The sequence below is a fragment of the Lissotriton helveticus genome, chromosome 1_1, assembly GCF_964261635.1.
Source record: "Lissotriton helveticus chromosome 1_1, aLisHel1.1, whole genome shotgun sequence".
Lineage (NCBI taxonomy): Eukaryota > Metazoa > Chordata > Amphibia > Caudata > Salamandridae > Lissotriton > Lissotriton helveticus.
Window position 1 is genome coordinate 1,041,302,176 of NC_136057.1, and position 12,760 is coordinate 1,041,314,935.

General features: G+C 49.0%; 1 protein-coding gene across 1 annotated transcript in view; it reads left to right on the forward strand.

Annotated features, from left to right (window-relative positions):
- The first annotated feature begins 384 nt into the window (after window positions 1-384).
- Window positions 385-12,760, forward strand: part of ADM2 (adrenomedullin 2) — a 142,339-nt gene continuing 129,963 nt past the window's right edge. Inside the window, 2 exon segments of the mRNA XM_078677868.1 lie at window positions 385-411; window positions 413-597. Of these exon segments, the coding sequence (XP_078533994.1) occupies window positions 385-411; window positions 413-597 (212 nt within the window).

The following is a 12,760-nucleotide window of genomic DNA, read 5'->3' on the forward strand; positions in this document are numbered from 1 at the left end:
TCGTTTCTTTTTCTCCTCTCGCGTCTTTTACTTCAACTTCACTCCCATTTCTGTGAATGCCTCACTTCTCCTCTTTTTCTGTTGCCCCTGGCCTCTCTCTCCTTTCTCCCTTCTCTTTTGCGCACTTCTTTCTGCTTCTCCCCAACCCTCTGTCTCTATTCTCCCTCTCCCGCACTTTTTTTGTGTCTTCCCTCATCTCCATCTGCTCCGTCTCCTTTCCTTTTAACCCTGTCTCTCCTTTTCACATACTTACTTTTGTCCCCCCCCCCGCACACACCCCTTCTCTTCTCCTCCTTTTTTCACCCCCAACCCTCCCCCTCTCGCCGCTGGCTGCCCTCCTCACCCTCCTTGATCTCCTCTCGCCCTCCCGCCTCTCTCTTGCTCATGTCTCACAAATTGTCTTTCAGCGGTCCGACCTGCACGTGCTCGCGCGGGGTTCCTCCCCTCCCGGACCAGGACTCTCCCCGGCCTGCCCATGAAGGCCCCGCTGCTGCCTGCTGCCCTGGGTTACATCAGCCTGCTGTGCCTGCTGCACCTGTCGATGTGTCGAGGCCTCCCCGTGCACTCCGGCTCCGAGGACCTCCCCCCTGAGCCCAGGTAAGCGCCGGGGGTGAGCAATAGGGACTAGTCTTGTGTGTCATATCAGGGACCGAGTAACACCCTGCTTCCGAGCTGCGCGATCCTGCATTCCAGCCTTGCACTGAGTGATGCAACCCTGCATCCGGGCCGTTCAGCCCTGCTCCCGGGCCGTCCAGCCCTGCTCCCCACCTAAGCACAGGGCTACGTCCCGGCTAGCACCGGTTGATGCAGCTCGAGGTCCTTGCTCCGGCTGATGCTACCCTGCCTCCCAGCGAGTCACAGGGCGTTTCAGCTAAGCAATAGCTGACGCGAGCCTGCCACTGACATGCGCTGGGCGACGCCTCCTTGCACCCCTGCCTTCATAGCCGTGTCTCCGGGCCATGCGGTGGATGATGCAACCCTGCTTCCATCCTAAGCAACCTGGGGGTGCGGCCCTGCATCTCAGCAGAGCACAGGTAGGCAATCCCAGCGCTGGATGATGCAACTCTGCTTCCGACATAGGGGGTGCAGCCCTGCATCCAGGCCAGCCACGTGATGCAACCATGCTTCTTACCTAGGCACAGGGGGATACGCCTAGCCCTGCATCCAAGCCATCAGTGCGCTGGGTGATGCAACCATGCTTCTTACCTAGCTAGTCCTGCATCTAAGCCCTCCGTGCGCTGGGTGATGCAACCATGCTTCTTACCTAGCTAGTCCTGCATCCAAACCATCAGTGCGCGGGGTGATGCAACCCTGCTTCTTACCTAGACACAGGGGGTGCAACCCTGCCTCCAGCCACCCATGTGCTGGGTGATGCAACCCTGCACCCCATTCATGCCAGCCCTGCATCTGTCCCATTCATGCACCGGGTGATGCAAGTCAGTTTCCAGGCTAAGCACTGGGTGATGCAACCCTGCTTCCGGAACATGTAACTGTATCACAGCCTCGAGCCCTGCAACCCGACTCCGTGTCCTGGGTGACGCAAGAGTGCCCTGGCCAGGGATCACCATGCAGGGTTTGGGGTACTGATGGCAGGTGCACGTGGGTATTGGTGGGTGAGGACGAGCAGCCGGGGAGGTGCGCCCAGGGAGGGTGCTGAGACACCAGACCCAGCAGAGCCCCGGTGCTGCTATGGCACACCGGACCCTGAGCAGCACCTGGGCCCCGGCACCACGGGGCACCCACTACAGGAGGGTCCAGGAGCAGCACAGAGGCACAGGGGGTGTGGCAGCTAGAGAGCAGCGAGGCTGGTGGCACCGGTGGCACGCCAAGAACCAAAGAGAGAGGTACAAGATAAGGATCAGGCAGTATGGGACAAACAGAGAGGTAAACGATAAGAACCAGGCGGTGAGGGGCAAAGAGAGAGGTACAAGATACCAGCCAAGCAGTGGGGGCAAAGAGAGAGGTACAAGATAAGGACCAGGAGTGGTGTGGGAGGGGCAAAGAGAGAGGTTCAAAACAAGGACCAGGCGGTGAGGGGCAAAGAGTGAGGAGGTATAAGATAAGGACCAGGAGGTGGTGTTGGGAGGGAAGGGGGCAAAGAGAGAGGTACAAGATAAGGAAAAGGCGGCGTGGGGCAAAGAGGGAGATACAAGATAAGGACCAGGCGGTGAGGGGCAAAGAGAGGGGTACAAAATAAGGACCTGGTGGTGAGGGGCAAAGAGAGGTACAAGATAAGGACCAGGCGGTGAGGGGCAAAGAGAGAGGTACAAGATACCAGCCAGGCATTGGGGGGCAAAGAGAGGGGTACCAGATAAAGGCTAGGCTGCGGGGGGCAACAAGAGAGGTACAAGATAAGGACCAGGTGGTGGGGAGCAAAGAGAGGGGTACAAGATAAGGGCTAGGGGCCCTTAGGGCAAAGGGGTACGTACAGATATGGGTGAGGTGGAGTGGGGCAAAGAGAGAGGTAAAATAAAGGAACCAGAGGGGCAGAGACAAATGAACAAGATAAGTATCGGGTGGTGCAGGGCAAACAGAGAGGTACGAGATACGTGCCAGGCAGCGAGGGTCAAAGAAAGGGGTACAAAATTGGGACCATGCGGTGGGGGCAACAAGAGAGGTACAAGATAAGCACCCAGCGGTGTGGAGCAAAAATAAAGATACCAGTTAAGGACCAGGGACACTTAGGGCAAAGGGGTAGGTACAAGATAAGGATGAGGCTGATCGGGGCATAGAGAGAGGCAAAAGAAAGGAGCTAAGGGCAGAGAAAAAGGTACAAGATTCGTACCAGGGTGGGTTGGGGGCAAAGAGAGAGGTACAAATACGGAACAGGTGGTGTGGTGTCAAAAATAGAGGGTCAAGACCAGGCAATGGGGGGGGCAACAATAGAGGTACAAGATAAGGACCCGGCGGTGGGGGGGGGGGGGGGGGGGGGAGGAATATGTACAAGATAAGGACCAGGCAGTGGGGGAAAAGAGAGAGGTACAAGATAAGGAACAGGTGGTGAGGGTCAAAGAGAGAGGTACAAGATAAGGACTAGGCGGTGTGGGGCAAAGAGAGAGGTACAAGATAAGGACTAGGCGGTGTGGGGCAAAGAGAGAGGTAGAAGATAAGGACCAGGCGGTGTGGGGCAAAGAGAGAGGTACAAGATAAGGACTAGGCGGTTGGGGAGAAAGAGAGAGGTACAAGATAAGTGCAAAGTTTTGTGGGGCAAAGAAAGCGGTACAAGATAAGGACCAGGAAGTGTGGGGCAAACAGAGAGGTACAAGATGAAGACCAGGCGGGGCGCAAAGAGAGAGGTACAAGATGAAGACCAGGCGGGGCGCAAAGAGAGAGGTACAAGATGAAGACCAGGCGGGGCGCAAAGAGAGAGGTACAAGATTAGGACTCGGTGGTGTGGGGCAAAGAAAGAGGTACAAAATAAGGACTGGATGGTTTGGTGAAAAAAGAGAGGTACAAGATAAGAGCCAGAACGGGTTGGGGTAAAAAGAGAGATACAAGGCAAGGGCCATGAGCCTTTAGGACAAAGATGTAGGTGCAAGATCAGGATGAGGCAGTGCAGGGCATAGAGAGAGGCAAAAGAAAGAAACCAGAGGCACTAGAGGCAGAGAAAAAAGTACACGATAAGTACCAGGCAGCGTGGGTCAATGAGAGAGGGGTTCAGATAAGCACCAGGCTGAGGGGAGCAACAATAGAGGTACAAAATGGGGACGAGGCGGTGAGCGCAAAGAGAGAGGTACAAAATAAGATTCAGGCAGTGTGGGGCAAAGAAAAGCGAGAGGTACAAGATAAAGGCCAGGCAACTTGGGTCAAAGAGAGGGACACAAAATAAGGACCACGCTGTACACCACCTAAGTCCCCTTGAAGAATTATCACCAGAAGAGCAACCTCTATGGGGGCTCAGACGCCTCTTGTTTTTGTTAATTGCGGTAATTGAGGTGTTGAACCTCTCCTTAAATCGGTGTGTCATTCCCGGAGAACCAGAAGAGTAGAGGATTTTTTATGTTAATACTGCTGGCTCGCCTGGCCTGAGAAAAGAAATGATTTTCAGTGAGGGTCAACACCATAATAACCACAGTTAAATATGTTCTGTCACTATTTTTGAAATTCGAAGTCTGTGGAAACATTCAAAATAGAAAATTATACCTTAATATCTTATGACAACGCACATGTATAGATGTATGTTTTGGGTCAGTGGATTTAAGGTGTGATCAGTGTTTTTATTGAACTCCATATACTAATAATACATGAAAAAGTGGACACAGAACACTGATCTTTCATATTAAATGGAAGAGAGAAGGCTGTAACCCTACACAATGTGCACAATATATAAGTCCTGGACTCAAATCCAGTTTCTCTACTTGATCGAATTGTGTGGTCTGCGCTAGGTATCATTTTCCTTAACCACCCAGTTTGAAAGCCATGGAAGTAATTCAGTACAGGAACCGTGGTCTACAAAAACCTGTTATGTATAGGTAATATAAAAGAATATTGCTTTACATTTAATAAAAATAAAGGCACTATACAGAGAGAACAAAAACGGACACATTGTGGGCAATTTGTGGCAGTGTTGTTAGGCCGTCTGGGAATTCTCGAATGCTTCTTGATTAAAACATTTTATTTTAAATAAATGTCACTCAATTCAGCAATATAATCGTATGTAATTGAGACACTGAGAGATTTCTACAATGCGTTTTTTCTTGATCATATTTCTTCATTCTATGTGTTGCCTGCTTTACATCTTTTGATTGATCTGCCCGTGCTGTGGCTCTTGGAGCCAAGTCAGGCCCCAGGCTCGACTCCCCCCAGGGCTGTCCATGCCTCCCTCACTGAAGTTTAGTGTTTCCCGCGTCCTTGGAGTTACAAGATAAGGAACAGGTTGCTGTGGGGACAACCCAAAAGGTACCTAATAAGAAAATTAGGTGCTATAGGGGTAAATATGGATGTATGACGTTACAACGCATACTTTTACAACGCATACCTTTACAATGCATTTTTTACAACGCAACATCCTTTACAACGTATTCCATTACAACGCGTGCCATTACAACACATTTTTAAAAACTACCTTTACAAAGCATTCCATTACAACGCATACTACCTTTACAACGCATACCATTACAATGCATACCATTACATTGCATGTATGGTAAGTATTGGACAGTGTAGGGGTAAAAATTACTATCCTAACTCCAGTGGGGTGGAACAGTAGGGTAAGTGTTGGATAGTGTAGGGGTAAAAATTACTATTCTAACTCCAGGGGGTGCAACAGTAGGGTAAGTATTGGATAGTGCAGGGGTAACATTTACTATTCTAACTCCAGGGGGTGCAACAGTAGGGTAAGTGTTGGATAGTGTAAGGGTACTATGCATTGTAATGGTATGCGTTGTAATGGTATGCGTTGTAATGACTGCGTTGTAATGACATGAGTTGTAATTGTATGTGTTGTAGTGTCATGCGTGGTAATGGTTGCGCTGTAATTGCATGCGTTGTAAGGGATGTTGCGTTGTAATGACTGCGTTGTAATGGTAGTGCGTTGTAAAAGTTGCGTTGTAAAGGTTATTTCCCGGTAAATATCACATGTTTGTTAAGCGCTATTACTCACCCATGAGGGTCTCGAGGCGCTGGGGTAGAGGGGTTTCGCAGGTTCCAGTCCATCAAGGAGGGGGTCTGTCGAACAGCCAGGTTTTGAGGTATCTTGTGAAGATGGGGAGAGATGTTGTCTGTCTGAGGTGGAGAGGGAGGGCGTTCCAGGCTCTGGCCGCGAGGAAGGAGAAGGAGTGGCTGCCTGATCTGGTCTTTCTGGTGCGGGGGACCACGCCATAGTAGAGCTGGGCTGATCATAGGGTCCTTTGGGGTGCGTGGAAATGGAGTAGGCTGTTCAGGTATTCTGGTCCGGTGTCGTGGAGGTCCTTGTGAGCGTGGGTACGCATCTTGGAAGTGACTCTAGCTTCGATGGGGAGCCAGTGGAGTGTGCTCAGATGCTGGGAAATGTGGCAGTGTCTTGGCAGGTTGAGGACCAGTCTTGCGGCGGCGTTCTGGATGTTCTGTCGCTTGCATGTGAGGTTTTTGTTTATTCTGGCATAGAGTGCGTTGCCGTAGTCGAGTCTGCTGGTGACTAGGGCATGAGTGACGGTATTTCTGTGTTCAAGGGGGATCCATTTGAAGGTCTTGCGTAGAAGGCGGAGGGTGTGGAAGCAGGAGAATGAGACGGCATTGATCTTGCGGTCCATTTTGAGTTTGGAGTCCAGGATGATTCCTAGTTTGCGTCCGTGGTCCGTGGGCGGACTTCCGAGGGCGGGGGGCCACCAGCTGTCGTTCCAGGTGTCGGGGTGTGGGCCTATGATGAGTACTTCTGTTTTGTTGGTGTTTAGTTGAAAGCAGCTGTTTTTCATCCATTTAGCGACGGCTTCCATGCCTTCTGGAAAATTGTGTCTGGCGGTATTGGGTTCCTTGGATAGGGAGAGGATGAGTTGAGTGTCGTCTGCATATGACACAATGTTGAGTCCGTAGGTTCTGACGATGGGGGCGAGTGGAGCCATGTAGACGTTGTAGAGCATAGGGCTGAGGGATGACCCCTGGGGGACTCTGCAGGTGGTTGGTGTAGGGTCCGACAGGAAAGGGGGAGTCTGATCCGCTGCGTTCTGCCAGAGAGGAAGGAGTGGATCCAGTTGAGGGCCTTGTCTTGAATCCCTGTGTCATGGAGTCTGTGTATTAGGGTGCAGTGAGAGACTGTGTCGAACGCCGCTGAGAGGTCGAGGAGGATGAGGGCTGCTGTTTCTCCTTTGTCCAGTAGGGTGCGGATGTCATCTGTTGTGGTGAGGAGGGTGGTTTTCATGCTGTGTTTTTTTCTGAAGCTGGATTGGGAGGAGTCGAGGATGTTGTGCTCTTCGATGAACGTGGCAAGTTGGCTGTTGATGGCTTTCTCGACGACTTTCGCTGGGAAGGGGTCAGGGAGATGCGTCTGTAGTTTCTTGGGTTGGTTGGGTCTGCTGAGGGTTTCTTGAGGAGGAGGTTGATCTCGGCGTGTTTCCAGTCGTCGGGGATGCGGTTGATGGTGTGGCGGAGCATGGGAGCAATGGTGTTGGCGGCTCTGTTGAAGATGTGGTGGGGCAGGGGTCCGTGGGGGCCCCGGAGTGGATTGAGTTCATCGTCTTCAGCGTGTCTTCGGTGGTGATGGCTGTCCAGTTGGCGATCTTTGGCTTCATGGTGTCGGGGGTGATTGGTGAGGGTTCAGTGTGTTGGTTGTCTTCATCGAAGTTGTCATAGATGCTCTTGATTTTGTGGTGGAAAAAGTGCTCAGTTTGTGGCAGAGTTCTTGTGAGGATGGGATGTCGGTGGACTCGCTAGAAGGTTGGGCGAACTCCTTGATGATGTTGAAGAGTTCTTTGCTGTTGTGTGCGTGGGTGGAGATTCTGCCTTTGGTCGCTTTTTTCCTCGTTTTTCTGATGAGTTGGTGGTGGACTTTGGTGGCGGCTCTGAAGTTGCTGTGGCGGCGGAAGATGCGTCTGGACTCTCGAAGTTCAGTGGTAAACCATCTAGCTTTCTTGGCATGGGTGTTGTTGTTTTTCTTCAGGGGGGCTAAGGTGTTGGTGCTGTCGGTGATCCATCTGTGCAGGGTTCAGGCTGCGGTGTTGGGTTCATCGTTTTCCCAGACGGTAGGGGTGGAGTTGCTGAGTGATGAGGTTAGCTGGTCGTCGGTGATTCTGGTCCAATTTCTTCGTGGGAGTAGGTGCTGGTGTCTGTGGATGCAGGGTGTTATGAAGGTGAAGTGGATGCATCGATGGTCGGTCCATGGGAGTTCGGTGGTGTGGCTGAAGGTTGTGGTAAATAAATAAATAATACCTCTCTTTTTGACTAGACATATATCATAACAGATAGCTCAATAAATAAGAGTCAAGATTCGAGGTAGTAGGAGTTTTGCAGGTTTAATACAGCATAAGGACAGGAACAGGACAACCTGCATAGGAATAGGACGACAGGGCCCAGCAGCTGCTGGGGCTGGATCTGGGATGAGCGCGCTGACTTTTAATAACAATACATGAGCATATATACATAACGCAAACACATAGCATTACATTGCAGTAGGCGTAGCAGTGGGTGGAGCAGAAGGCGTGACGCGTAGCAGTCGCGAAAGATAAGGGCGAAAGTAGGTGTAACTGGGCGTATACATAGACATGTGATGCAAACGTAACAGAATATGTCATGAATGGGGTGGAAACCATGGAGGGGGCTACCTAAGGAGCCGGGACCTCTAATCTGATGGTGCGCGCAAACTAGCAATGACGTATCACTAGGAGAAGCTGGGGGCTTCGAACTCTGTGCTACGAGCAGAGACTGAAGTCTGGAGAGTCAGGGCGACATGTACCTAAGCAGTATCTAGTATCTGATGTTTAGAGAACATGTTGATATAAACTAGAAGTCAGGAGGGGAAAAGCTAACTTGATTCTAAGACTGGACCATGCATTATTCTACATGTAGTGCGTGATGAAGAATATTAAATGACCATTAAATGCAGTATTTCTCTAACGTGGAGACGTGAAGGCTAGACAATGACGGAAACTATTGATGCAGTTCAGTAGCTTAGGAATGCAGAGGAGGAGGACTGAACTGATAACTGGAACTATAACATACTTTTGGCAGACTCAGAGGCAGAGCCAGCCTGAACCGGGCACTGCGAGGCAGGAAGTAAGTGAAAGGTCGAGGATACAGGTGGGGGCTGTATCGCTCCTCAGCGAGGCTTCAGGAGACAGGAGCTGAATCTGGTGTCCAGGCCCTTTTGAGGCCTAGAAACGGGGACTTTATAATAGAATAACGTGCACACTGAGAAACGTGGCAACGTAGCTTTACATAGGCCTGATATTCGTAGTATTCACGAGAACTGGAAACTGGCATATTAGAGATGGACACAACTATAATTGCGTCATTAATCGAACATGGGGAATACCTATGCATATTTAATCATGCACACATAACATATGATGGATGACACGTAGGGACACAGAACATGGCAAAATTTACTTTTCCACATTCCCTCCTTGTCACTACGTTTCCATCAGGAAACATCAATATTCATGATACCATCTATCATTTCATACAGTATCATTTGCTCGTCTCGAATTATCCTGGAACGGGATTTAGAACGGGGCTTGGGACTAGGAATACAAGAGGTAGCACAAATGCCGCAAATCGCAGGGCCACATTGTATACAGAGGCAGCAGCTGAATATGATCGCTACTGCAATACCTAGAAAGGACAATATTTTCCATCCCCATGCGGAAATTATATTCCAGAACCAACCGGACCATGTCCAGGTGCCTGGATCTTGGTGTATCAGATGGGCAATTTTATGGAGTCTGGTTATAGCTGAATAAACAGACGGCGCGTTATTTGGAATGAAAATGCAGCAACTAGATCCGATGACTCTACAGGCCCCGCCCCTATCGGCCAGTATGACGTCAAGGACGAGACGATTCTGTAAAACGACAAATCTCATAGCAGATTGCTCTTCGGTTAAGTTACCTAGAGCAGAAGCAGTCTCATTGACTACTGCTTCGAGGGTTCTGGTTAACCTACGGATTAGCTTACTATTCTGGATAGGTCCTATAAAGAAAAAGAAACCTCTGTTGAAATCTGTATACTGTTCTAGAGCAGTTTCAGTATAATCGACAATTGGGGACTCCCTTCTATGTCTAATGTGTACTAGATGTGTATTTCTATGATAATCAGGTGGGGCTAGGAAAACAGGTGGCAGTAGGAAGGCAATGTAACAGGTTCCCTCCCAATCGAGGGGCAGACGAACATATGCGGTTTGACCACAAATAAAATAAGAATGACGTGAAGCTTTAAAGATAGATTTCCCACTGTCACTATACTTGACAATAGTAGTACAATCACTATGTCCTACATGCACGGAACCATTATTTCGGACACATAATTCACCTTTGACTGGTAGTACTGAAATAACAGGTAAGTCTGGGGTAGAATCAGACTGGACATTCAGGACCATGAAATTCGACGAATAATTACCTAAATTATACACTTCATTTTCTAGATCTAAACCTGTTCTGTGGGGAAGACCTTGCTTGTCTGGAAAACATGTACTGTTAAGAAAAAACATATCTGTTGATGATGACGTTAACGTGGACCATGCTCCACACGAACCATTATGTGAGAATGGATAAGGAAAAAGTGGCAGGACTCCCTTCGGTGTCTGGAAAGGGGGGAGTCGACCACACACCCAACAATTAGTGGCATTGCTGGACTGGTGTGAGTAATGTAACATGCGGATGAATGAGTTATTTCGCATGGCGAGGCGGTAAGAGAGTTCATGAGGAGGCAGATCACTAAACGTGTGCTCTACTGTAGCATTAGCAGACTTATTTACATGAAGAACTGGGAAATACAAGAAAAATGCATAACTGGTGCAGGAAATCATAAGGCTGAGAAATAATATGAAACATAGAAAAACGATACATCGGATTGAGTTTTGACTAACTCTCTCACTATGGGGGTCTATTTTATACATGTCAGAAACAGTCTAACCGTTTCACCTAGGGGAGGACTTAGACAATCAAACTGACTGACTTATTTTACTAGACCGGAGTTTTAGCTTGTACTCCTGTTGCGGAGTTTTCTCTAACAGGGGAGGGGTTGTAGCAATGTCTTTTGCGGGACAGTCCTTGAGAACAATGCTTTGGCAATCCTTCAAATCCTGGGAAATGTTCTTTAAGACGGGTTTCAGTCCATTAAAAAGTTTAATATGAGAAAGGTGCACCCAGCCTTTGCGTCCTTCCAACTTCACGGCTGTACGGGTGGTGAGGAGGACCTGTCGGGGCTCTTTCCAACGAGGCTCCAGCGGACTTGATCTGTCAAAGTTACGGACCATCACCATGGATCCTGGAACGATTTCATGCGGTGCCACCTCGGTATTGTCTGGAAATGCGGCAGCAACCTGTGAACGACATGAGTTGAGGGCAGACATCAAGGAAGCTAGGTAATCTGTCAGCATATTACTTGAAACATCGGTAATACTTCGGGGTCTAGGAGTACCCCACATATTAGGGGGGCGGCCGAAAACGACCTCATACGGGGACAGACCTGATCTGGAATGTGCGACCATGCGCATATAAAATAAAGCGACTGGCAGAGCTACTAGCCAGTCCACACCTTTTTCTTTACACACTTTTGCAATACGGATTTTCAGAGTCTGGTTATGTCTCTCTACGAGACCGGCTGCTTCAGGATGGCGTACACAATGGAACTTCCACTGGTACCCTAACAACAGGGAAACATGCTTCATGAGTTCGGATGAGAATGGCTGGCCGTTATCAGAATATACGACTCTAGGGAGTCCATAACGGGGGAAGAACTCACGAACCAACTGCTTGGCAGTGGTCGCGGCTGTGTAATCTGGGACTGGATATGCTTCTGTCCACCTGGACAAAGCGCATACAACTACAAGGACATACTTGAAACCTCGACATCGCTCCATCTGAATATAATCCATCTGGAGGACTTCAAAAGGGTGGTCAGGGGGCTGGAATCCACCTTGTTCCACCGGGACACTTTTACCTGGATTAAACTGACAACATATCATACAGGTACGGACTTTCTGCTTGGCTGCAGCTCGTAAATGCTTGTTGAACCAAATGTTCTGGATACTGTCTAACATAGCTTTTTCTCCTAAATGTGCTGGACTATGTGCGGTATTAATAATGACTTGAACCATAGAGTCGGGGAGAAACCATGTGGCTCTACCCTTTGTTACCCATCCTTGATCTGTCTGGACCCCTCCTTGTTCGGACCATTTCTTGATTTCCTCGGGAGTAGCGTGTAACTGTATGTCTATGACATCTTGTGTAGGGTCCTTAACTGTCATACATGTAACCGGATCTGGAGTGTGTGTCATGTTAACTGGAATGTCTAGAGTCTGTGCTGTAAGCTTGGCTGTGCGATCTGCTAGATCATTACCTTGGGAAATAATGTCAGTAACTTTCGTATGTGCTTTGCACTTCATGATAGCGATAGATGTCGGTAAGTGTATGGCATCTAACAGAGCTTGAATAAGGAGACCATGCTGAATCTTGGTTCCATGAGAAGTCATGAAACCTCTCTCCTGCCAGAGCACTCCGAAGTCGTGTACAACTCCAAATGCGTAGCGTGAATCTGTGTAAACATTAACTTTCTGGTTCTTGGCATGTATACAGGCTTGTGTCAGAGCAACTAGCTCTGCTGCTTGAGCGGACAGGGTATCAATACGGTGTGTTTCAATAACTTCAGTGTCAGTAGTCACTGCATACGCGGCGACTAGTTCTCCTGTACTTGTTCTCATACATGAACCATCCACATAAAGTGTCAGGTCGGGATCTGGTAACGGAATATCTGTCAGATCTTGTCTTGGCTTTGTCGTAATGTTAACTACTTCCACACAGTCATGTGTGGCAGAATTCGGAGTAACTGATGGTAACAGTGTAGCAGGATTCAGGATGTTGCAGCGTCTGATTTCTATGTGTGGCTGGAACAGTGTCAATTCATAACCTGTTAAACGTGCAATTGTCAAGTGCTGAGTTTGTGTTCGGTTCAAAAGAACTTCCACAGAATGTGGAACTTGTACTGTCAAGGTATGTCCTAAGACTATGGAATCACTTTGTCTGATAGCTAGTGCTGTGGCTGCAACTGACTTGAGGCACGCAGGCAGAGCCTGGGCTACAGGATCTAATGTGCTCGAAAAATAAGCACAGGGCTTGTATTGTCCTGCTTG